This window comes from Bos grunniens, chromosome 7, assembly GCF_055505025.1.
Source record: "Bos grunniens cultivar Pamir isolate PY7600 chromosome 7, Bosgru_T2T1.0, whole genome shotgun sequence".
In the NCBI taxonomy this organism is placed as follows: domain Eukaryota; kingdom Metazoa; phylum Chordata; class Mammalia; order Artiodactyla; family Bovidae; genus Bos; species Bos grunniens.
The window spans coordinates 53,050,546-53,077,582 of record NC_141171.1 but is presented as its reverse complement, the minus strand read 5'-3'; the positions used below and the strand labels follow the sequence as shown (position 1 = coordinate 53,077,582).

At 40.1% G+C, this 27,037-nt stretch overlaps 1 protein-coding gene and 1 long non-coding RNA gene across 2 annotated transcripts in view; both read right to left on the bottom strand.

The window, feature by feature from the left end:
* Positions 1 to 26,028, bottom strand: part of NDFIP1 (Nedd4 family interacting protein 1) — a 50,838-nt gene extending 24,810 nt beyond the window's left edge. Inside the window, exon 1 of the mRNA XM_086412161.1 lies at positions 25,774 to 26,028. Within this exon, the coding sequence (XP_086268287.1) occupies positions 25,774 to 25,836 (63 nt within the window). The 5' untranslated portion in view covers positions 25,837 to 26,028. The remainder of the gene's footprint in view (positions 1 to 25,773) is intronic.
* Positions 15,740 to 17,321, bottom strand: LOC147369570 (uncharacterized). The gene is made up of 2 exons (XR_015167600.1): positions 17,253 to 17,321; positions 15,740 to 16,788 (listed from the first exon to the last, which is right to left on the bottom strand). It is a non-coding gene; the product is annotated as an uncharacterized LOC147369570 (long non-coding RNA).
* Positions 26,029 to 27,037: the final 1,009 nt, after the last annotated feature.

Genomic DNA, 27,037 nt, shown 5'->3' with positions numbered 1-27,037 from the left:
CTAGAGCCTGTGTTCTGTAGCAGGAGAAACCACAAGAAGAAGCCCCCACAAGCTGCAAATAAAGCCAGCATGCAGCAACGAAGACCAAGTGCAGCCAAAAAGAAAATAATAAATAAAATTATTTTTAAAACGGCCCATATCTTTTAAATTAAAAAAAAAAAGACATATAGAGCCAACTGAGCCAATGATAAAATACAAATCCTTCTAAACCAACTGCTGCAAAGAACTCTATCTTGAATTGAAACCTAAGAAGAGAAAGGCTGACCTGTCCTCACATGAAGCAGATAATAAATCTGAAAGATCTCAGTCTCCAATTCCCACGCTGTTCAAAATTAGAAGCAAACAAAACCTTTCTGATTAATACTGCAAAGCATGTGTGCATTTTAAGTTGCTTCAGTCATGTCTGACTCTTTGTGACCCCACGGACTGTCGCCCACCACGTTCCTTGGTCCACACGATTTCTCAAGCAAGAATACTGGAGTGGGTTGTCATTTTCTCCTCCAGGGGATTTTCCTGACTCAGGGATCAAACCTGAGTCTCCTCTGTTGGCAGACAGGTTCTTTACCACTAGCGTTACCTGGGAGGGTAATATTGCAAAGCATTCAATTTCAAGTGAATTCTGCCAAATTTTCATCAACATCTACCATTTGGGCACTTTTTTTTTTTTAACACTAGCTATCTAACATTAAACTTAAGGCATTCCCAAAATAATTGCATTGTAATGTAAGATGAATTTTCTTTTCAGAAGTGGTGCATGCATGTATGCTCAATCTATGTGACTTTCTGTGACCCTATGGACTGTAGATTGCCAGGCTCCTCTGTCCATGGGATTCTATAGGCAAGAATACTGGAGTGTGTTGCCATTTCCTTCTCCAGGGGATCTTCCCAATCCAGGGATCAAACCCGAATCTCCTGCATTGACAGGGAGATTCTTTACCACTGAGCCACCTGGGAAGCCCTTCAGAAGAAGCGCTTCTGGGCAAAATAGCTACAGTAAATCCAAATGTTTCTGGGAGACCAAATCAGTAAATTATTCAAATAGAGTTCCTGGGGCCAGGTTCTCTTGGAACAGTTTTAACGCCTGCATACCTCCAGACGAAGCATTCTCAGTTTACTCCCAACCTACCACTCTTGTGCACTGCAGAAAGTGCAAAAAAACCCAGCAAAAACAAAGCTGCAAAAAGCAGCAAAAGTCAGCAGCAAAAGCAAAGGCAAATAAGAGTTTTACGAATGTCGCCTTAATTTACTATAGCCAGTCATGTTCTTTATTTAAACCTAGCTTCTCATTTTTTATTTGATTTTTTTTCTATTTCTTGAGGTTGGTCAAATAATCCCGTTACCTCTGCATAATTAAGATTTTAGAAAGAAAGCATGACAATTCTAAGAAATACAGAATTCTAAGAAATAAGGAGTTTTAACACCTGTATCTGCAAGCTAGGTTGCTTGTCTCCTAGCAACCTGGAAATGTGAAATTTGATCATCCCACACCAGGGTAACAGATAACAGAGCAAAGAAATTCCAAATGAGTCAGAAACCCCCATTTTCTCTTTAATGAGGAAAAAAGAAAACATTTCCAGGTAAAATTTTTTACTCCATTAAAATTCAACACTTTTGAATCATTAATTAATAAATAGTAAGTAATTATTAGTAACCAATCATACTAATATTATTTCTAGCTGAAAAAACAACCAACAAAAAGACACCTACTATGATTAAGGAGGCTTGCCGTATTAGGAAGATCTCAGGACCTCACTGTAGGGTTTGCAACTCTTGACTTCCTTTCTATAATGCTGGTGATAAATTTAGGCTCCATCAAGAAAGGTGTTTAAAATAAAACACTACAGTGTTGGAGAGAAAGAGGCAATCACCTTCAAGAAGTATTCAATGACCACCAGAGTGTGAATAATAACATGCTATACAACAGAATCCCTAGGTGTACATCTTTTTACACTTTGGGGGTATCTACTGCCATTAATTTGGTTCTGCCAGCCAAACAAGCCAGACACTCACTAACAGGGATTGTGGGGGGACTGGAAAATACTGCACTAGAGCTCAGGGATGGGGGAGCCTGGTGGGCTGCCGTCTATGGGGTCGCACAGAGTCAGACACGACTGAAGCGACTTAGCAGCAGCAGTAGCAGCAGCAGCAGAGCTCATAAGGCTGTGAGACTGGTTACATGGTTTCATAACGTATTCTTAAGGTTCTCCTTTTCCATCCTTGGAAACCTTTCCTATGCAGTCCTCCCTAACATATCCCTGGGGCTCAGGGATCCTCAGGCTCTCCCAGGGCTCTCTAAGAGAATAAGTGTCATTGTCAGTTTGAGGCTGCCGCTGGAAAGATGCCCAGTCTCTTCTAGCATCTAGTAATCAGTGGAAGCCTGATTACAACCTACCTGTTACAGATTTCCTTTGTAGGGATTATGGACAGACAAGTTTGAAAAGTGGTGGGACTTCTGCCCTCTCCCTGCACTATGCTCCTGCAGGCTGCTGCCGCTAAGTCGTCTCAGTCATGTCTGACTTTGTGCGACCCCATAGACAGCAGCCCACCAGGCTCCCCCGTCCCTGGGATTCTCCAGGCAAGAACACTGGAGTGGGTTGCCATTTCCTTCCCCAGTGCATGAAAGTGAAGAGTGAAAGTGAAGTTGCTCAGTCGTGCCCGACTCTTAGCGACCCCATGGACTGCAGCCTACCAGGCTCCTCCGTCCATGAGATTTTCCAGGCAAGAGTACTGGAGTGGGGTGCCATCGCCTTCTCCATGCTCCCGCAGGGGAGGGTGGTTAATTGTATAATTGTGACAGTTAATAAATACCTTTGGGGCTCTGGATTCTTTTCTGTCACATAATTTTTTTTAAACAATTCTCATCAATTTTACTTATCTCCAAATAAGATTTAAACTGTGGTTTTCCCTTGGTTACACGATTACCTATACATGCCATATAAAGTACTGAGTACAAAACTGCGTCTTCACTGCTGATCAAGGAATAACTGAATCATGTGAAACTTCAGATGGTCTTTCTCTTCACCACACTCCTGACAGTGCCCTCACTCCTATTTCCTGATTACTTGCATTCCTCCTTATACCATGAGCAGAATCTGTTATGGCTCCCCAGAAGATCCCTAAAACTCTTCCACATCCCCACTTTATATGGTACAATCTTCTAGGTACTTCTTAGCCTTGATTGTTGTTCACTCATTAAGTCGTGTCCGACTGTTCAAGACCCCGTGGGCTGTAGCACGCCAGGCTTCTCTGTTCTCCAGTACATTTCAGAGTTTGCTCAAATTCATGTCCATTGAGTGGGTGATGCTATCTAACCATCCTCTGCAACCCCCTTCTCCTTTTACCTTCAATCTCTCAGTTTAAAAAAAACAAAACAAAACAAAAAAACACCTACCAACAGGTGCTGAAATGTTTTGTCCTGTATATTAAGCCTATGAAATACAGCACAACTAAAACAAAAGATGTTTTCCCTTGTTACTACCTTCCTCTGTATCCTAGCCACACTGTTCCTATCAGAAATAAATACATGGTGTTTTAAACAACAGAATCTCCCATAAAGAAACCATACATAACTCAAGTTCTAACAGAAGCATACTTCAATTAACAAGTTTAAAGACACAAACCCTACAAGTTTAAATTATTTGAGCTCCCGCCATAGTAAAAAGGTTTCTCGCTACCCTCCCAAAAGCAGTTCTGAAGCAAGTGTTGGTAGCTCACTCATGTCTGCCTCTTTACAACCCCATGGTCTGTCCATGGAATTCTCCAGGCAAGAATATTGGAGTTGGTTGCCATTTCCTTCTCTAGGGGACCTTCTCAACCCAGAGATCAAAACCAGGTCTCTTGCATTGCAAGCAGATTCTTTATCAACTGAGTCATCGGGAAATCCCAGTAGTTTTAAAGATGAGCTTCAATTTAGGAATGAGCTGTTTTTAAGCAACAGAAGAGCAAGGACTCAGATTAGGCCAAACTAAGGTCAACATTTACAACTGTACAGGATGGCAGTACCTAAAGGCACATAAAGTCATTCTTGGCTTCTCTCTACTAAGAATGGAAGAACAATTAAAAAAAAATTCTACTAAACATCAAAGAGAAGATCAACCCCAAAACTCATAAATCCATGAGAAGAGCTATCAAAGTATACCTCATAATTCACACAAACGTAACAAGTATGTGGAAAATAATGCTGAACTTATCCTATAAATCCATAAAGTTACAGTATTTTCATGACTCATTTTTTTCTTGGGTGAATCCTATTTAAACAGCAAGAAAATTCTGATAAGTTTAGATACCTCCTTTAAGTAGTAACAGTCTCAGAAAATCCTAAACTTTAGCTTTAAATGCTATTTACACTTCTAATTTTAGCGTTAATTTCTAAAACATTTACCTTAAAATGCAATATTTTAAACCTCTAATGATCAACCCACTATTTTTGCATACTCTTTAAATCCCAACAAATGAGACAGTGTATTTACCAGAAAGTAAAAGCACATTTCTCTAGGTAAACCACTGGGGGTGCTATTTTACTCTGTTGTTCAGAAACAGTCAAAGTTTGTGAGAACTAAAAATTTTCTATTGTATATAGACTAGTTTTTTTTTTTAATTGAAGTATAATTGACATTCAACATCATATATTAGTTTCAGGTACACTTTATAGTAATTCAATATTCATATACATTTCAAAATGATCACTGATATCTAGTTACCATCTGTCACCATTCAAAGTTGTTATACTACTACTGACTGTATTCCCTATGCTATATATCATTATATCCCCATGACTTGAACTCTGTACCCCTTAATCGTCTTCATCTAATCACCTGCCCCCCAATCCACCTCCCCTCTGGCAACCACCAGTTTGCAAATCTTATATTTGTATATAATATACTGACTATAAATTATTCCACCACCACCAAATTCTATCCATTCAAGAATAGTTTTCTACTAACTTACTATTAACTAGGGGATGATATTTATATAAGGTAATTTTGACAACAAAATTCAATAATTAAAAGACCATCTAATTTTAAAAGACATTTCTCCGAAGATATATAGCCAGTATACATGAGATATTCAACATTATTAGTCATCAAGAAATGCAAATGAAAGCCACAAGATATCACACTGCACCCAAGCATATGGCCATAAACAAAAGGGAAAAAAAATCAAAATCAAGTGGTGCTGAATATGCACAGAAATTAAACACTCATACACAAGATGGAAAATAGTTTGGTTGTTTCTCAAAATAAAGTTAAACACAGAATTAAAAAAGGATCCAGCAAATTCCACTCCAAAACATATATTCAAGAGAACTGAAAATATATCTTCACAGAAAAACTTGTATATAAATGTTCATAGCAGCATTATTTATAATAGTCAAATTGTTCATCAAATGATGAATGGATAAATAAAATCTGGTATATCCATTCAAAACGAAGGGCTTACCTGGTAGCTCAGATGGTAAAGAATCTGCCTGTAATGCAAGACACCCAGGTTCAATCCCTGGGTTGGGAAGATCCTTGTAGAAGGAAATGGCAAACCATTCCAAAATTCTTGCCTGGAAAATGCCATAGACAGAGTAGACTGGCAGGGGGTGGGGGCTACAGACTATGGGGTTGCAAAGAGTCGGACACGACTGAGAGACTAACCACACACTTTCAAAAGGATGGACAGAAATAAATAATCCTAACCAAAAAAAAAAAAAAACAAGAAACAAAAACGATGAAGCACTGATACATTCTAAACCTGAGTGAACTTTGAAAACATTATGCTAAGAAAAAGGAGCCAATCACAAAACACCACATAGTGTATGACTTCATTTATATAATTTCTCCAGAAAAGGCAAATATAATAGAGACAGAAAGGCTGGCAGATGCCAAGTGCTAGGGAATGGACAAGTGTGGAGTTACTGACTGCTAGTACTATGTTTTTTTGGGGGGTGATTCAAATGTTCTGGAATTAGACAGCAGTAACAGTGGCAAAACCTGTGAATACGGTAAAAACCACTGACCTGTACACTGTAAAAAGATGAACTATATGGCATGTGGATTACAACTCAAAAAAAGGAAGAGTATTTTCTAACATTAAAACTAAAAACCTGTATAATGTATAATTTATTTAAAAGGACACTGAAAATCAACTATTCCAAATGAGTACTTCCTTGCTAAATCAATGTCTATGTCCCTTAATGGGAGGGGGTGGGTCCTGATCCCATCAATATCTTCAGAGTTTAACACAGTACACCTATAAGTGAATGGATAAAAATAATAAAGGAAAATAACACATTGAGTTGCAAACTAATCACACTTTTAAAAAATCCCCTAATGTTTTCTTTCCCTGAAAAGAAAAATATTAGGATTAGGTAATTAAAAGACAGTTTGACCAACAATGTCTTTTAAGAGCAAAGAATAAACATTATTTTTTTCTATTGTTTACCTGAAGATAATTTAAAAAACAAATCACCACCAGATCTAGACTATCCGTAACATATTTAATGGCAGAGGGAAAAGACAAAATGCAAATCCTCTTACTAGGAAGATAAAAACACAATTAAAAAATCAAAATTCACCAAAGCAAAGGAAAAGCAAAGTAATTAGGATAATGCTTTAAATAAGACAATGGCAATAACAAATGAAAAGAATACCACAGCAAATTTCCTTAGAACGGCCACCAGTTTGTAAAGCTTTCTATTTAAAGATTTTTGTGGTTATCACCATTAACATGTATAAAAACAACTGATGTCTCGTACACAGGGTTATTGTTACCATCTTTCTAAATTCCATATATATGCATTAGTATACTGTATTGGTGTTTTTCTTTCTGGCTTACTTCACTCTGTATAATAGGTTCCAGTTGGGGCTGGTGCACTGGGACGACCCAGAGGGAGGGTATGGGGAGGGAGGAGGGAGGAGGGTTCAGGATGGGGAACACAGGTATACCTGTGGCGGATTCATTTCGATATTTGGCAAAACTAATACAATATTGTAAAGTTTAAAAATAAAATAAAATAAAATAAAAATCCACAACTAATGTAAGTATATGATGCTATCATATACTTATATACATTAGCGTGAAATTATACATATATATATGTGTATGTGTAAACTATAAAATAACATTAAAGAAAAAACATAAAATAAAGCAAACAATGATTTGTATTTCAAAAAAAAAAACAACTGATGAATACAATTTGGTTTGGAAAGAGAGAAAATATTCCAAGTCAGTATTTACGTTAGTCCTTAGAAATGAGAGCAAATGCTACGAACTATGGTCATCAATTCGATGGCTTTTCTTCTATTTTTCACCTGAGGTCCAAGTAACACGTGAAGGCATACCATGGAGAGAGAAAAGAGGAAGGCAAGATGGTAGCCACTCATCTCCAACTTCAACTTTTTAACAATTCTTTTCTTTAATTAATTTAGCTGCAGCACACAGGATCTTCGCTGCAGAGCACAGACTCTCTCCAGTTGTGGCGCATAGGTTTCAGAGCCTGCCTGCTCAGCAGTTGTTGGGCACGGGTCTAGGTGCTCTGCATAATGTGGGATCTTAGTTCACTGACCAGGGATCGAACCAAGTCCCCTGCATTACAAGGTAGATTCCCAAACACAGGACCACCCGGAAGTCCCTTCAACTTTCTTAAGAAGCCAAGGCACTAGGAGAAATAACTCCTCATTCATTTAGGCACTAAACTAGCCAACTATGGCTAGGATAGTGGCACTGTGAGATTTCTGGGTGGCACCAGAAAACTGCCATCAACCTGTCCACCTCTGGGATCCATATCTTCTCTGTGCGCTGTCATGTTCCAACTCTTTGCAACCCCATGCACTGCAGCCCACCAGGTTCCTCTGTGGGATTCTCCAAGCAAATATACTAATATGGGTTGCTGTTTCCTACTCCAGGGGATCTTCCTCACCCTGGGATGAAAGACATCTTATGTCTCCTGCACTGGCAGGCAGGTTCTTTACCACCAGCACCACCTGGGAAATACATTGTGAGATTTTTGGGTGGCACCAGAAAACTGCCATCAACCTGCCAACCCCTGGGATCCACATCTTACATCCAACTGAAATATTTTCACCACTGATGGCTTCATCAAGACCCTGTCAAGTAAATGGTGTCCAATGTTCCCGGTCACCTAGCTTAGGCAAAGTCTACAGCTAAGAAGGAGCCTTCCGGGTTAGCGATAAGTGCTCCCCACTCCTTATCACTCTTCATGATTTTATAAAGATTGGGGAAATACAGAACAATCACACAGCTTTCAATTAGTTAAGCCCCTCTACCTCTGAACATAACATCCTTTAAGAAGTGGCATTCAATTATGTCTTGAGTCTTACCTCTTCTCCACTTTTTAGTTCCATATGAAAACTCGGTTCTTAGTTCAGAGCTCCAGAACCTATTTGGAGAAGGAATTAAAAGTCCCAGCAAAGATAAGTTGAATTGGAGACTAAGCTCCTGGCCTGTTGTCCTTGCCTTTGACAGGATGGTTCATCTTTTGGTTACAGAATAAACAATATGAAAATAGGAATTAGACAAGAGTCATTTTAAGATGGGCTTCCCTGGTGGCTCAGACAGTGAAGAATCCACCTGCAATGCGGGAGAGCTGAGTTGGATCCCGGATTGGGAAGATCCCCTGGAGGAGGGCATGGCAACCCACTCCAGTATTCCTGCCTGGAGAATCTCCATGGACAGAGGAGCCTGGCGGGCTATAGCCCATGGGGTCGCAAACAGTAGGAGACGACTGAGCAACCAAGCACACATTTTAAAATAATTTATATAAAATCTAGTCCGTGAATGGTAAATATTCTTTTGTGTTTTTAAAATCCTCATGTTGTCTTCTCTCTAAAATACCATCATGAAATAAAAAATGAACTCTTAATCATTCATCATTTAATGTATTAAGCAATGCTTTATGAAAAAAACTTTGTCCCAACAGAATATGGATTATAACTGGCATCTATTTAGATTTCAAGAACAATTTTAAAAAATTATTTGTTCCTATTTATAAACTCACAACAGAAATGAAAGGATTCTGGACTTGGCATACAGAACATTTATGGTCTCCATTAAGATTTTATACACACACATATATATAACCAGAACTCTCAAACTTGGAACGTAAAGTTGTAGAACCACTTTAGAAAACTGTTTAGCAATATCTACTAAAGATGAATTTATATATACTCTACGACCTAGCAATTCTACTCTAGTTATATACCCCAACAGAAACACATACATTCACCAAAAGATGTTATCAGGGTATTCAAAGAAACACTATTCATAATACTGGAGACTACTCAAATGCCCATTAACATCAGAATGGGTTACTAAATCATGTTAACTTCACACCATGGAATATCACACAGTCACATGAATAAACAAACTATAACAACATATAATATCACAGGTGAATATCATAAACATAATTATGTTGAGCAAGAGAAACCAGACACAGAGCTTTTATTGTGTGACTACACTTTATATAATAAAGATCAAAACCAGGCAAATCTAATCTGCCAGTTGAGTCGTTACCCTGGGTAGGGGCCCAACTGGAAGGGCACTTGAAATGAGCTTTTGGAGTGCTGGTAATGCTGCTGCTTGAACTGGGTACTAGCTAATGTGCGTGTTTAGCTTGTGAAAGTTCACTGAGCTACAATACACACTTATGATTTGTGCATGTTTCTGCAGATAAATCACACTAGCAATTCCAGAAAGGTTGAGAAAAGGAGACTAGCAGAGGATTTATGAAACTGAGTCCCCCTAAAACTGAGTGCCTCTGCTCAGTTTATGATTAATCTCTCTCCTAAACTTTATCTATTCCTCTCAGAATTGAGGGCTATCAAAAAAAGGGGGGGAATGGAACAAAGCGGGACCCTGTGGGGCCTTTCTAGATATAAAAGCCCCTCTCTACATCCTGTTTCTTATTTGTAGAAAGGTTTCAGTCTCCCAGATCTTCCCGAAGTTCCAAAGACCAGACTCAAGCATTTAATGATTAGGAGAATAGTCAAAGGACTCCTAGTTCCTCCTGAAGGAATATAGATAACAATCTGATGCATACCTTTGAGCTGTTCTGCAGAAACTAGTAGAGTTTAGTGACTATGACATTAGAGTTTGTGGTAGTAGACCCCAAACCAGTTGGAACAAGAAGGTTGAGATTCCCAAAATATCACTGCTACCTCACGACCAACCAATCAGAAGGAGATCCAGGATCTCATCACATACATATCCAACCACCCTCCTACCCAACACCTATCTTTAAAAAGCCTTGCCTGAAAGCCATCAGGGAGTTTGGATCTTTTGAGCATGAGCTACCCAGTTCTCCTTGCTTAAAACCTGTAAATAAACCTTTATTTTTCTGTAAACACCTGCTGTCAGAACCTCACTTTCTGCACCACAGGAACATGCACCCTTGCTTGATTAACAGTTAATAGAGTAGACTGTCAGCCCTCTACAGACTGGGACCTTTGCATGGTTCACTACTGTATTCACCCCAGCACTTAACAGGGAGTGGCAACAGCATGGATACTTTATTAGCACATGCTGACTAAATCAGGCATGGAGGTGTAGCTTTAACAGAAACCTACCTAAAGAAATGACAGCTAATCTTAATGCCATTTTAACTTACTAGTTTGTTTAAAAGTATTCATGCTGCTGCTGCTGCTAAGTCGCTTCAGCCGTGTCCAACTCTGTGCAACCCCATACACGGCAGCCCACCAGGCTCCCCCGTCCCTGGGATTCTCCAGGCAAGAACACTGGAGTGGGTTGCCATTTCCTTCTCCAATGCATGAAAGTGAAAAGTGAAAGTGAAGTAGCTCAGTCGTGTCCGACTCTTAGCGACCCCATGGACTGCAGCCTACTAGGCTCCTCTGTCCATGGGATTTTCCAGGCAAGAGTACTGGAGTGGGGTGCCATCGCCTTCTCCGAAAAGTATTCATATTACTTTACAAATCACCAAATAAATACAAAGCTAGGTATTAAGCCATATGGGGCTTCCCAGGTGGCTCAGCAGTAAAAAATCCACCTGCAATGCAGGAGACACAGGTTTGATCCCTGGGTCAGGAAGATCCCCTGGAGGAGGGCATGGCAACCCACTCCAGTGTTCTTGCCTGGAGAATTCCATGGACAGAGGAGCCTGGCAGGTTATGGTCCACAGGGTCGCAGAGAGTCATACATGACTGAAGCAACTTACTATGCATGCAACAAAAATAGAAACAAAGGAGAAATAACCTCTCCAATCTTTGGAAATAAAATATTTACCATAGTGTATTGGGTACAACTAGGTATTCAATAAACATTTGTGGTACATATGAAGGAAAATTGGTAATTAATCACACTGTAATTCCTGGAAAGTCTTCTGTTCTAAAAACCACCAATTGGTATATCAAAAAATGGAATTAAATTAAAATGGAGTCTAAATTAAAGAGTATAGTCAAATATACAAACCCTGAAAGTGACAGACATGTCCAGAATCCAGAGACTCATGCTAACTGCAGCCTTCCTGGCTCTGCTGGCCTTATGAGCTACCAGAGTTCTCTCAGTTATGCTTGCTTACTATCAGATGACGCTTAGAGTAGAGCACAATGGGGCAGAGATTATGGATGGGAAAAGAGTTTGCTGTAATTTAGCCCTTGTCTGGAGTTTCCCTTCTCTTGGAAGAACAATGAGAACCAAGAGGGAAATGCATTAAGCATTTCATATCTTTCCTTTTACCTCATCACAGAATGTTCTACTATGCAAGTGTGTAACTGCTTGCATTTTATAATCAACATCATTCAAAGACTTTATCAGGCCATGACTGATGCTTTTGACCTCATTAAACCAAAAACTTATCAAAGAAATGATAATCAAAAGAAGTAATTACAATCATAAGGTTCCAGTTAAAAATTGAACACATAGGTCTGTCTCTTATCCCTTCAAAAAAAGTGCAAGTGTTAGTCGCTCAGTCATGTCTAACTCTGCGACCCCATGGATTGTAGCTCGCCAGGCTCTTCTGTTCATTGGATTCTCCAGGCAAGAATACTTAAGTGGGTTGCCATTTCTTTCTCCAGGGGATCCTCCCGACCCAGGGATCAAACCTGCATCTCCTGCACTGCAGGCAGGTTCTTTACCATCTGAGCCACCAAAGAAGCCCCTTTATCCCTTCCAAAACCCTCTCAAATGCAAATGTTAGTCATTTTTTAATTTCTTTTTTGCCTCAAATTTAACAAAACTTTACTAACAAGAGAGGAAGCAGCAATAAAATCATGCAAGTTAGAAGCAGGATAGGTGAGAACTTACACAGCAGACCCAAGAAACCTGAATCCTAAACCAGGAAGCAGGAAAGCAACCTCTCTTGCACTGTACCCTCTCAAGGCTTAAGAACTGGTGGCAGCAGGTACCAGAGAAAGTAAGAGTGAAAATGAGATTTAAAAGCAGAAAGAGAAGTTGGAGACCCAGTTAAACACACACAGCTCCCAGAATCCCCATTAAGAGACTGGAGGTTTACTCTCTGGAGAGTGTGAGGCAGTAGAAGTCTGGACCAGAGACACCAGAGATTTGGATAAAGAATGGACTGTCAGAAAGGAGTGATTAAGTGAGAGACTTAGTTACTAAACCTTGGAATCTCCTAGTCTACCTCTGCCAATCAGCTCTTAGAATAGTAGCAGCCAGGCCTAAGCTCTGGGGAGAGACAGAAGAGAGACAGAAAAACACTGTCACTGAAAGAAACAATCTAGTTAGATTAAAAGGTAATAAGGCCTGTCAAGAAGCTCCATCACTCATAGTGAGCTTCCAAATTGCTCTACCAACTGTGTACTTTTAACCAAGCAGGCAAAGATCACCTACTTCTAACTCAAAGATTATAAAATACCAAAGCAAGGAGAATAAACGCAACACAGACGAAAGAATTATGCAGGAAAGCATAAACTTTAAAAAGAAAAACATTTCAATAATTTCAGAGAAACAAGAGAAAAAAATTAAAACCATAAAACATGGACAGTGTGCTACTAAAGGAAAGATTCTAACATTTACTGAGCATCTACTATATGTTGAACTCCATTCTCTGTCCTCAGTCGTGTCCGACTCTTTGTGATCCCATGGGCTGTGGCCCGGCAGGCTTCTCTGTCCATGGGATTCTCCAGGCAAGAATACTGGAGTGAGCTGCCATTTCCTGCTACTAAAAAAAAAAGGGGAGGGGGCAATTAAAGAGTTTTGAAAATTTTTTTAAAATATTAAAATTTTATCTAAGAGTTATAAAATTGAGACTATCCCATAGAAAGCTGAGAAAAAAGTGAAAAATATGAGATTAAAAAAATTTTGAGAATCAGTATAAAAGAGTCAAGATCCAAAGAGAGAAAGGGGGGGGGGGGGGAAGCAGAGCAAAAAAGTCAACCAAATACTTTTTAAAATTTCCCAGAACTGAAGGACATCAGCTTTTAGACCAAAAGGGCTCACTGAGTGCCTGGCAAGACGGACGTAAACAGATCTATACCAAGGTACACAGTGAGATTTAACAACACTGGGAACAAAAGGAGTTCCTAAAGGCTTCCAGAAAAACAGAAAGTAGGTCACATTTAAAGAATCAGATGTCACAACTGGCTTCAGTCTTCCTAATAGTGGAACCCAGAAGGCAATGGAACAAATGGCTTCAAAATTCTAAAGGAAACTATTTTCAACCTAAAAGCCTAGAAATCAAGTAAGGGTACAGACTAAAAAAAAAAAGTCTTAGATGTTCAAAGTCTCAACAACAACAAAAAAGTTTAACTCATGCATTCTTTCTCAGAAAAGTACTAGAGGGTGTCTTCTATAGAAATGAGACAATAAATCAAGAAAAAAAAAGTGTGAATCAAGGCAGGGGACTTCAATTCTAAAAATTGGAAAAGGAAGTCTTAGGATGACAACTAAACAGCAGACCTTGAAAGCAGTCTTATAGTACAGGTCAAAAAAACAGGAAAGAGGGACTTCCCTTGCAATCCAGTAGTTAAGACTCCATGCTTCCACCGCACAGGCCTGGATCTGATCCCTAGTTGGGGAACTAATACCCACATGCAGCCAAAAACAACCCAAAAAAGAGCCACACATCCCCCACCCAACAATGAAATCAATAAAATACCTGATGTTTGAACATATCAAAAAATTAAGATTAAGTGAGAGTCTGAGGATGATTCATGCCATAAGCAATTTATGATATATACCCAGAAAATTAGGCAAACAAAAAAAATTGTGGTTAACTTTAGGGAAAATAAGGTACTGTTAAGCAAGTAAAACTAATCACAGCATACAATATATCTCAGCTGTAAACATTATTATTTTAAATTACTGTAAATACTGAATATTGATCTAACTACAATATGGATAAAACTATACTAGAAAGATGGACCTTTGTTGGCAAAGTAAAGTCTCTGCTTTTGAATATGCTATCTAGGTTGGTCATAACTTTCCTTCCAAGGAGTAAGCGTCTTTTAATTTCATGGCTGCAGTCACCATCTGCAGTTTGGAAGGAATGATGTTAAAGCTGAAACTCCAGTACTTTGGCCACCTCATGCGTAGAGCTGACTCACTGGAAAAGACTCTGATGCTGGGAGGGATTGGGGGCAGGAGGAGAAGGGGACGACAGAAGATGAGATGGCTGGATGGCATCACTGACTCGATGGACATGAGTCTGAGTGAACTCCGGGAGTTGGTGATGGACAGGGAGGCCTGGTGTGCTTCGATTCATGGGGTCGGCAAAGAGTCGGATATGACTGAGTGACTGAACTGAACTGATACTAGAAAGGTACAGAGACAGGAAATGGAAGCATACGCAGTTGTGGTAAACCAGAGCTAAACCCTTAAATCTCCTAGTGGTCAATTTTTAAAATGCTGAAAACTGAAATCAAGAAGTAATATCTTATGGTTTTTACCTTCACAAATAATAACAAAACAGCAAAAGAAAGAGCTAAGAAACAGGCAAAAGTAAGCAGGAGACTGCTGTTTTTGGTAACAAGCCTGTAATATCTGATTCTAACCTATATGTAAGAATAACTGTATGTAAGATACGAAAACAAAATATTTAGGTTGGTGCAAATGTAACTGCAGGGCTATATTCTTGCCTGGAAAAACCTATGGACAAGGGAGCCTGGTGTGCTACAGTCCACAGGGTCACAAAGAACTAGACACAACTGAGCACATACACACAAAGGTAATTGCAGGTTGGGACTGTAGGAATTTTAAATTATTGTAACCAAGTTCTATATAGTTATATGTCATTATAACTATGACAAACCTAGACAGCATATTAAAAAGCAGAGACATTACTTTGCCAACAAAGATCCATCTAATCAAAGCTATGGTTTTTCCAGTAGTCACATATGGATGTGAGAGTTGGACTATAAAGAAAGCGGAGCGCTGCAGAATTGATGCTTTTGAACTGTGGTGTTGGAGAAGACTCTTGAGAGTCCCTTGGACTGCAAGGAGATCAAACCAGTCAATCCTAAAGGAAATCAGTCCTGAATATTCATTGGAAGGACTAATGCTGAAGCCAAAACTCCAATACTTTGGCCACCTGATGTGAAGAACTGACTCACTGGAAAAGACCCTGATGCTGAGAAAGACTGAAGGCAGGAGAAGAAGGGGATGACAGAGGATGAGATGGTTGGATGGTATCACCAACTCAATGGACATGAGTTTGAGCATGCCAGGAGTTGGTGATGCACAGGAAAGCCTGGCATTCGGCAGTCCACGGGGTCATAAAGAGTTGGATGTGACTGAGCGACTGAACTGAACTGATAACTAAGTTCAAACACACCTTTATTAATCAAAATAGGAACCATTATAATCAGCACATTTTTGTCAACGAAAAATAAGTTTGTTTATTCATGTAGCATAAAAATCTGTGCTTTGGGATTTGACAAACTCTCGGAATGCATTTTCTACCTCCTGCTGTTTGTAGAAGCATTTTTCTCTGCAAAAAAGTTGTCAAGATGCTTGAAGAAGTGGTACTCAGCTGACAAGAGGTCAGGTGAATATGGCAGATGAGGCAAAATTTCGTAGCCCAATTCATTCATTAGGAGCATTGGCTGTGTGACATGCAGTCAGGCGTTGTCATGCGGTAAAACTGGGCCCTTACTGGGCCCAGCATCTGTTGACCAATGCTGGTTGCAGGCAGGCATTTCATTGATTTGCTAAGCATACTTCTCAGATGTAATCATTTTGCTGGGATTCAGAAAGCTGTAATGGATCACACCAGCAGCAGACCACCAAATAGTGACCATGACCTTCTTGGGGTACAAGTTTGGCTTTGGGAAATGCTTTGAAACTTCTTCTAGGTCCAACCACTGAGCTGTTTATCACTGGTTGCATAAAATCCCTTTTTGTCACAAGTCACAATCTGATAGCGAAATGGTTTGCTGTTGTTGTGTACAATAAGAGAAGACAATACTTCAAAAGGACGATTTTTTTATTTGCAATCAGCTCATGAGGCACCCACTTATCAAGCTTTTTCACCTTCCCAATTGGCTTCAAACGTTGAAGAACCATAGAATGGTCAACACTGAGCTCTTCGGCAACTTCTCGTGTAGTTGAAAGAGGATCAGTTTCACTGCTTGCTCTCAGTTGGTCGTTGTCAACTTCCGATGGCTGGAAACTATGCTCCTCATCTTCAAGGCTCTCATCTCCTTTGCAAAACTTCTTGAACTACCACTGCACTGCACATTCATCATCAGTTTCTGGGTCAAACATGTTGCTGATGTTGTGAGTTGTCTCCAATACTTTATGACTCATTTTGAACTCAAATAAGAAAATAGCTCGAATTTGCATTTTGTCTAACGTCATTTTCCTAGTCTAAAATAAATACAAAATAAACAGCAAGCAGTATCATTAGCAAAAAAATATAAAGTGCAAAATGTACATTAAAATGATTTATAACAATCACATTTAAGAATGTATTCCAATAACAAACAGCAAAGTCCAACAATGCAAAATTACAATTACTTTTGTATCAACCTAATAAACAGAAAAAAGGTTTAAAATGTGGTTACAAAATGTGTCATGAAAGGGGAATCTAGTATTCACGGGAAACTAACCAGAGAGAGGGGAGGAACTCAAACTCCCCTTAGGACAGACTACCTAAACTGAGAGGGGCACTGGGAAGAAGGCAGCATTCCAGGTAGAGGAAGAGGAGGGTTCCTGGCCAGAAAAGGTGATAGGTGATTTTTCTAGCAAGTGAAACAAGTTCCCCAGGGAAACAACAAATCATGAGAGTCCATCTCTACCCGCTTCTCCCAAGTCCTGGTCTCCCCACCTACCTCTTACCCGTCCTTCAAGGCCAAGCTCAAGCTCCATCTTCTCAGAAGCTTCCTGCAAGTCTCTGGAAGAGATGATCTCTTCCATCTCAAAATGATGCCATTTATCCACTATCTTATTCTCTTAATTAATGTAATTAATATTACATACCATAATACATTCTCAGGGATTGAAGTCATTCAACAGGTATTTAATGAATAGTTACTATATACAAAAAACTGTGCTGGTCACTAAGAGTAAGGGAAGGATGAAAAGGAAGGAAAGAAAACAAAAAAAGCAGGAGTCTTCAGGTGCAATGAACACAGACTGTGGTTTCTAACATCATTCTCCAATAAAAGGAACCAGGGTTCTTTGAAGAAACAGCTGATCCCAGGATGGTTCAGGAACTATACATGGTAAGTCTGGTGCCAAAAAGTTAAGAAGTGCTTTAAAAACCACAAAGATGGAGCTCTGTCAAAGGGATACAAGTACCAACTGAAGGAGATCCTAATGGCAAAAGCTAGAACAACCTAACAAAATAGTGCTGGCTTATAATTCAAATAACATTAATGAGCCCATACCAGTATTAATGAATAAATAAAGTAATGAAGAAGAGACAAATGTCCCATGCAGAAAAATTCCAAATAACTTAATGTAGACACATTACCCGCAATGAGGTGGTGGAACTTAACTCCCCAATCCTTAAGTATAAGCTGTACATAGTGAACACAGTGATTCCTTCCAAAAAGCACAGTACAAAAGGGGAGGGGGAAGGTGAAGTCATTTTATGTAGAGAGATTTGACAAACACTACTTTAACCAGGTGATCAAGGTCAACATCAACCATGATAAGTTGTTGATATTATGTTGACAGTATGCATTCTTGATATGATGTGATGAAAACAGCAGTTTACCTCTGTGTGGCTTCCGCCCCAAATCTAATCATGAGAAAAGCATCTAACAAATCCCAAAGAAAGGACATCCTACAAATAACTGACTAATACTTCTTAAAAATGTCAAGGTCATCAAAAACAAGGAAAACTTGAGAAACTGTCACAACCAAGAGAAGTCTATGGAGATATGACGACCTAATGTAATGTGGAATCTGTACAGACTCCTGAAACAGAAAAAAAGACATAGATAAAAATTGAAAATCTTAATAAAGTATGGACTTTAGTTAATAATTGGAGAAGGAAATGGCAGCCCATTCCAGTATTCTTGCCTGGAAAATCCCATGGACCGTGGAGACTGGTAGGTTACCATCCATGGGGTCGCAAAGAGTCGGACATGACTGAGCAACTTCACTTTCACTTACACTTAGTTAATAATAACATATCAATATTGGTTCATTGCTGCTGCTGCTGCTGCTAAGTCGCTTCAGTCGTGTCCGACTCTGTGCGACCCCATAGACAGCAGCCCACCAGGCTCCCCTGTTCCTGGGATTCTCCAGGCAAGAACACTGAAGTGGGTTGCCATTTCCTTCTCCAATGCATGAAAGTGAAAAGTGAAAGTGAAGTCACTCAGTCGTGTCCGACTCTTAGCGACCCCATGGACTGCAGCATACTAGGCTCCTCCGTCCATGGGATTTTCCAGGCAAGAGTGCTGGAGTGGGGTGCCATTGCCTTCTCCAATTGGTTCATTAATTGTCAACAAATGTACCATACTAAAATGTTAGTGGGAAAACTGGGTCTGGTGTATACAGAAACTATACTACCTTCAATGTTTCTGAAAATCTAAAAATGTTACAAAAAGTAAAGTTTATTTAATATTTTTTTTTTAAGGAAAGGAAAAAAGCCTAAAGAACACATCCCAAAGGTGCAAAGCAGTCAGGCCTCTGGGGAAAAGAATGGGAGGGAAGTCAAGCTTTCCTTTACAAGTTACTATTTGACCCTAGAATATGAAGAATGTATCTGTGTGCTATTCTGTAACAAGAAATGTTCAACGTTATTGCCACATTTAAGTACTGAATGACAAATAAAATGAAATTGTTATTAAACAGAAACCACTCCTTAAACTTTTGTACTTTATTTATTTGGCTGCATCAGGTCTTAGTTGCAGGAAGAAGTATCCTCGCTGCATTATGGGAGATCTTTCGTTGTAGCTAAGGGCTCTAGTTGTAGCCTGCAGGCTCAGGAATTTCGGTGTGCAGACTAATCCTACAGCATGTAGGATCTTAGTTCCCCAACCAAGGATCCAACACGCGCCCCCGGAATTGAAAGGCAGATTCTCAACCACTGGACCACCAGGGAAGTCCCATCAACCTTTATGTTTCTATTCATAAACTATCCAATCTCCAGAAAGACCTCCAAATCACATTTAAGCCACTGATTAACTACCAACTGATAATACTGCAATACACAAATTTAAAAGAAAAACTGTCAAAGATTATACTAAACTGCTAGGGGAAAATATATAATACAGTAAGAAAATATTTCACTAGAAATGTTCTTAAATTTGATCAATACTGAGAGCTAGTATCTAAAACTTTAAATTGTGGTACTCAAAAAAAAAATGAGTCAGTCTAATTGTAACAGCAGGACGTGCAAAGTGAAGTCTGTTAACAGTTGGTGAAGGCAACAACATACACTATACATCTATCTACACAGCCATGAGAAGCAATTAATTACAATTGGACTGTGTAAAATTCAACAGATTCAATACATGATATTCACCAACTGCCTGGTATACTGGCAAAAGTAACCTGAGAATAAGGATGAGATCACCAAGTTGATTCTTTGCATCAATCTCTAATTAAAGTGTTAAAAGTTGTTTTATCTAAATGAGCATTATCCATTACTACAAGAATATGGTTCCACTAAACAGTTATACTGTTCAAAGATAATATAAGAATAAATTATTAAGAAACTGAAGTAATCATTTTAAAGCCCTAAGAACAAGTAAATCAGAGAATGGCACTTGAATTTCTCTAAGTCTTTCCTCTTTTAATTAGCAAAATACAATATTACTCTCATGGTAGGGTTATTTTATAATCTAATTTAATGTAGAGTAATGTTATATTGGTGATGTTCAGGATAATGTAATTTGAAGTTATATGCAGGGAAACCAATGGGTGGCATCAGTTTAGACAATGCCAGATTTTCCTAGAGTACTTCACCGAGAGTTAGATACAATGGAGAGTTGAAGATCTGCAGCTCCTGTCACTCACAAATCCTGGTTCTGCATTCATGACAAATTATACAAAAGTGCTTTCATGATGTACTTCCTCATGTGATAATATATGCTTAAAATATCATACCATTGCCTTTTAGAGTTACACACAGAAATATTTATGGATGAAATGACGTGATTTCTAGAATTTGCTACAAAATAATAGACAGTATAAATGAAAAAGTTAACTATTTGTTGATTGTTGAAGCTGAGTGATGGGTGTGTAAGTTTTATTACACTAAATTTTTGTATATGCTTGAAATTTTACAAAGTAAAAAGTTGACAATATAAATAAATACTAACAAATTACTCTTAGAAGCAACCCAAGTGCTCATCAACTATTGGGTTAAGAAGACATGAGATACAAACACACACACACCCCCCCCACACCTTCTTAATATATACACACAACGGAATATTATTCCACCACAAAAAAGAATGCAATACTGCCATCTGCAGCAAGTAGGTGAACCTAGAGAATAATATGCTTAGTGAAGTCAGTCAGATAAAGACAAATACTGTATACCACTTACATGTGGAATCTGAAAAATAATAAAAAAGAATGTAAATGCCAACGAACAGACTCACAGATTTAGAAAACAAACTTGTAGTTACCAAAGGGGAAAGGGAAGCAACCACAAACTAGGGGTGTGAGATTAATAGATACAAACTACTATATGTAAAATAAATAAGCAACAAGAATATACATATACAGGGAATTATACTCATTATCTTGTAATAACCTATAATGGACTATAATCTGAGAAAATACCAAACCACTATGCTATACACCTTAAACTAACACAGTATTGTAAACCAATTACAATTTTAATAAAGAAACAAATTACGCCTACAACTCAGTAACAAAAAGCAAACAATTAAAAAATTTGAATGTTTGAATTTGCCCAATTCAAAAATTGGCACAGGATCTGAATACACATCTCTCCAACATGTACAAATGGCCAAGAAGCACATAAAAGATGTTCAGTTTCACTGATCATTAGGGACATGCAAACCAAAATCATTATGAGATGCCACTTCACACCCAGGCTTTATCAAAAACAAAAACAAAACACAAACGGAAAGCATACGTGTTGATGAGGATGTGACAAAATTGGAATTCTTATGCATTGCTGGTGGGAATATAAAACAGTGCATTGCTATGGAAAACAGTATGGCAGTTTCTCAAATAATTAAAAATAGCAATACCATAGTGAAAGTGAAAGTCACTCAGTCGAGTCCGGCTCTTTGTGACCCCATGGACTGTACAGTCCATGGAATTCTCCAGGCCAGAATACTGGAGAGGGTAGCCTTTCCCTTCTCCAGCAGATCTTCCCAACCCAGGGATCGAACCCAGGTCTCCCGCGTTGCAGACAGATTCTTTACCATCTGAGCCACCAAGGAAGTCCAAGTAAAGTGGAGTGGTAACCTATCCCTTCTCCAGGGGACTTTCTTGAAGCAGTGAACAAACTGGGGTATCCTGCATTGCAGGTGGATTCTTTACCAGCCAAGCTACCAAGGAAGCAATACCATGTAATACCAACAATTCCACTTCTGCATATATATCTAAAAGAACTCAAAGCTTGGACTCTTTTGAAACTTATTTACCCATTATTCACAGCAGCATTATTCACAATGGCTAAAATGTATTGACAGATGAAATAAAATATAGTATACACATACAATGGATATTATTTAGCTTTAAAATGAAATGAAATTCTGACACATGACACAATGTGGATGGACCTTGAGGACATTATGCTAAGTGATATAAGCCCGTCACAAAAGGATAAATACTGTATTACTCCACCTATATGAGGTACTCAGAGTAATCAAATTCACTGATAGAAAGCAGAATGGTGGCTGTCAGGGGGTTGGGGAGGGGGAAATAAGACAGTTACTGTTTAAGGGGGTAAGGATTTTCTGGAAATGGATGCTGGTGAAATTAAGGCTGCACAACTAAGTGAGTATACGAAACAAAATAAAAATTAAAAAAAGAGCCACAGAGGCGCCATTCACTCCCTTCCTCCAGAATCATGACATCATTTTACACTTGAACATGCAAAATGTTTGGCCTGCCCGAGATGAAATTCTTTCCCTCATTTCTCAAAACCTTCCTTCACGATCCTGAAAGAATGTACCCAAAGCCGATCTACAACACCAGCAGACTACAATACAGACTTATTAGTGATGCCATAAGCAACTCACTTATTTAGCAGGCAGAGAGTCATCTAAAACAAACATTCTGCAGCCTGTTTTTAAGCAGATCCAGCAGTGTCATCATTGCCTACTTTCATGGTTTTAAATCCAAATATCTCTAAACATATCAGGAAGTAAGTATTTGGGAAGATGCACGATATAGCCCACGATTTACTACAGTGAGGCAAACGCAGCTTGGAATGGATGAACAGGGTAAATGGCCTCAGAGAGGGCAGCACACAACAAGGTTTTCAACACTAGGCCTCCCTAGAGCTTTCTGAAAGCGCGTCAGAAGGTATGGCCACACAAGCTCATGTTTCAAATCGCAAAAAGAGAAAAAAATAAAGCCACAGGAAATTTATGAGCCCCAGCTATCTGTGTAGTCTGGGGTGATGCTAAATTCCAATTAGGGACATACTGCTCTACCAATCAAAAGACCATAAAGGCAAAACAATTGGTTGCAATTATGAATGAATCATAGTTTTCTCCTACATTTACTTCATTAGAAGACCAGCTCAATTTGACTAACCATATCAAATAGAAGTCAGAGGTCCCTTTGTGACACCCAAAAAGTACCATGCTATCAGGCTGCCTAGACAATTTAATAACATTCCATAATTCGAAAGCCTTTTAAATATGTATATTCTCTGACCAAGCATTTCCACCCACTAGAAATTTATACTAAGGAAATAGTTGAAGATGTATGTAAAAGAAACTTTAGTGATTGAAAAAAATTATAAACACCCTTAGAGACCAACAATAGGCAACTGATTAAATTACGGTCTAGCCATACAATTGCATGCTATGCAGATGTTAAAATATGAACCCATCTCATTATACAGCTATAGTGTCTGCCTTTCTACACACAGGTGCTCAATACACACACATGCAAACTTGAGAAGGCAAATGTGTTTCAGAACATGTGGGTATGTAAACACACATGTACACATATGCACAAAGTGTGTGAAAGTATCATCAGAGGCCCATAAAACTGCCATGTATGTATAAAGATGTGCCTGTGTACGTATGTATGGGTGTACAAGACAATACAAATGTATATGTATATATCTGCTAACGTACATGCTTATATTTGGGCCATAAGCCTGTGTTTAAGTAGTTGAGTGTGTATTTACCCTTGTAATCACTGCTTAGAAGCGGTGACCTTGAGCAAGTTACCGAGCCTCCAGAGAGTCTTGACTTCGTCATTTAACGTCATCTATACAACATCAAACACTGTCTCAAAGGGGTTCTGTGAGGATTAAGTGAAATAATGGATGTAAAGTACTTAGTACCATGACTGGCACAGAGTAAATGCTCAATCAATATTAACTTTCCTTATCTGGACACATACACTGATCTACCCTTGTGTATATTTACACAGCTGTAAGTACACAAAGATACACAAAATATTAACTTTGGTTATCTATAGGTGATAGGTTTTTGGTGTGGGGTTTTGGTTTTGGGGTGTTTTTTTTTTGGCTTTCGTATTTTGCGTATTTTCTAGGAATGTCAGTTCTTTTTTTCATTCTATTTTTGAAGATTTCTTCAAAACAATGATTTTTTTTTTTAAGTAAAAAAGATGGCCTGTCCTTAAGATACCTCAATTTTGCATATTTAAAGCTATTAACCACTACACCAAGAAATACGTAATTTTAATACTTCACCATTTTTTGCTTCTAGCAGTATGTCAACATTACCTAATAGCTCAAGAAGATGGCAGTAAAAAGAAAAGCCTCAGCTTTTTGCTTGTTTGCTTTATCCTAGGCAGGATGAAAGAATGAACTAGATCACAATATGCGATACATGTGACCTGTGAACACCTCGGTGACAGTTAAGTGATACCTGTCATTTGTATTTTACTAAAGCAGAGAGGAACCCAGGGCCTTGCCCAAGGTCATACAAAAAAGCACGTAGCCCAGGCTGTGAGAGAATTAAGGACTAGACTGCACTGCCACAATTTGAGCGTGCTTATGAAACCAAAAAGCTAAATTCTTAAAATTAGTCATATGAGGAGTCAGGCTGTAGGAGGGAGGAAATTACAACACTGAGCTGATGATAGCAAAAAAACCCAGCAACTGGCCCCACCAGGATTAATCTACATGTTTTAATCATATTGGTTTTCCTCACTTATAAAACATAAAACTGTAGATCATCTATGATAGGACATTTAATTTCATAAAAGCACAATTCCATTTATATGCAAATTAAACTGAAAGCATCTGAAAAAACTGCACGCAGATACCTGCGATTCCAGTCAACATCAGTTAGCCACCTGGATCAATTCCCACAATTACGATGCGTTAAATACCTCTAAAAACCCTGCAAAATGTCTCCCTCGAATTTCCGAGGGAAATCAGGCTACAGACAGGCGAGTAAAACAAGCAGCTTTTTTCCCTAGGGCTTCAATTAAGAAATTATACCCGAGATAATAATCCACCCATCCCCTATACATTTTCTCCCCAGCTATGCTATTCAATTTCTTTAAACGTCATTTCCAAGCTTGGAAAACACACAGCCGGGCACACGCCCTGCAGCCTGCAATGTTACGTAGTTCGACATTTTAGGGGCATCACTAGTTAAACATCGCGTTTTCCAAATCTATTGCGAACTGGGACTTGTCCCTCGTATCATTTTGTCTTTAAATGCAAGCGAGGGGAATGGGTTTTGACGAGCAGACTAGGCTCTGAAACCCTGAGTAATCGCATCTCACTGCGGAGAGCTGTCGGCAGCAGCAGCAGCGATTTTAATCTTCTCTCCACGTAATTTCCTTTACATTTCACGTTTTTGGCTTGGTGTTTTTTTTTTTCCCCCCTTTTCCAGTGACATCAAATTCAACGTGGAAAAAGGCAAACTGAATGCCCTCAGGTCAAAGCCTCCGGAGGGTGTCGGGTTCTGACTCGGCGACCCGCCCGCCGTGGGAAATGCGGAAAACACTGCAGGGCGGAGGTTTTTCCACCGTCCGACTCCCGCCCCGCGTCGCGGAGGGACGGTCCCGGCCCGCGGCCGCCTCGAATCCGAGCCCGGGGCCCGCCCGGCCGGCCCAGGCCCAGCGCGGCCTGGCAAGCCGCGGAGTCGAGTTGGCTACAGGCGGGGCCGGAGAGGAGGCCTTAAGCGGCCAGCGGGCAGGGCCGGGCCGGGGTCGGGGGTGGGGGTGGGGGGGCACTTGGGCGCTGCTCACCTGCTGGTACCGGTTGCCGCAGGCTGGCTCCACCGCCGCCAGAGCCGCCAACGCCAACGCCATGGCGCAGCCGGCTGCAGGGAAGGAGGGCGAGCGAGCGAGCTGAAGGGGCGCGGGCGCTGCGGCCTGGGGGCGTCGGGAGGCCGACTGGGACGCGCCTCGGGTGGGTCTCGGTGGCCGCCGCCGCTACCAGGCCAGCCGCTCTCCTCGGGTAGTGAGCGCCGCCGCCGCCGCTGAGGCTCAGACGCGGCCCCTGGGGAGGAGGCGGGGACAACGACGACGACGCTGCGCCGCCGCCCCGCCCCCGACTCGCGCAGCCCGGCCCGTCAGGCCCGGCCTCGCCCGGCGGTGCAGCTGCCAGCCGTGGGCTCCGCCCGTCGTTCCGCTCCCCGAGGCTGAGGCGTCGGAGTCGGTTCCTTCCAAAACAGGTTGCAGGTCACCGCAGAGAGGGCGACGCTGATGATGGGTGCCTGGTTCTAAGCACCAAGCTTTCTCTGCGTGCTACTTTGAACCCTCCTCACACACCCCAGACAGAGGCCACAGCCCCATTTTAGAGGTCGTTGGTGCCCAGGGAGATTGACAGTCTCCCACAGCAGCCATCTGACTCCTAGTATCTATCTGGCTGCAGTATCTCAGTTCTTATCCACTTCCTTCTTGTCTGCCATCCTCCGTAGACTAGTGGTCAGTTCACTACAGGGCAGAGGCTAAATCCGGTTCAATGACTGTGGAAAGCATGTGTATTTCACCTTTCTGTGTCCATAAATTGTTTTATTTGGAACACAGCCGCTCCAGTTTGTTTACTATGGCCTGCAAATCCTAAATTACTTATTATCTGGCCCTTTATCGAAAAAGTTTGCTGACCCTAAATCCTGGAAAACTTCTTGACCCCTGGGTGATCATAATAGCATCCCCTATTTTTATGTAGTCCTTTAGTGTTTTAACAGCCTCTGTGGATATAGACACGATGTTTTCTGAACCAAAGCTCTCTGAGGTGGTGTCATGAAAGGCAAAACTTCAAAGATATAGACTTGTGAAGAGCTTTCCAGGAGGAACATATATGCAAAGACGGTGAGGAAAGTGAGAGGTTGCCTTGTGGAAGAACGGAAAGGAGGCAGCAGAAGGGCCGTATAGGAGATACAGTTATTGATGTTTCACAGATGGGGGGAGTTATGCTTGAAGACATTAGATATTTTATGCAAGAACGCAGAGCTGGTAAGGGGTAAAATTGGGTTATAAACTCATCAAGCTAGCTTTCTTAACCATT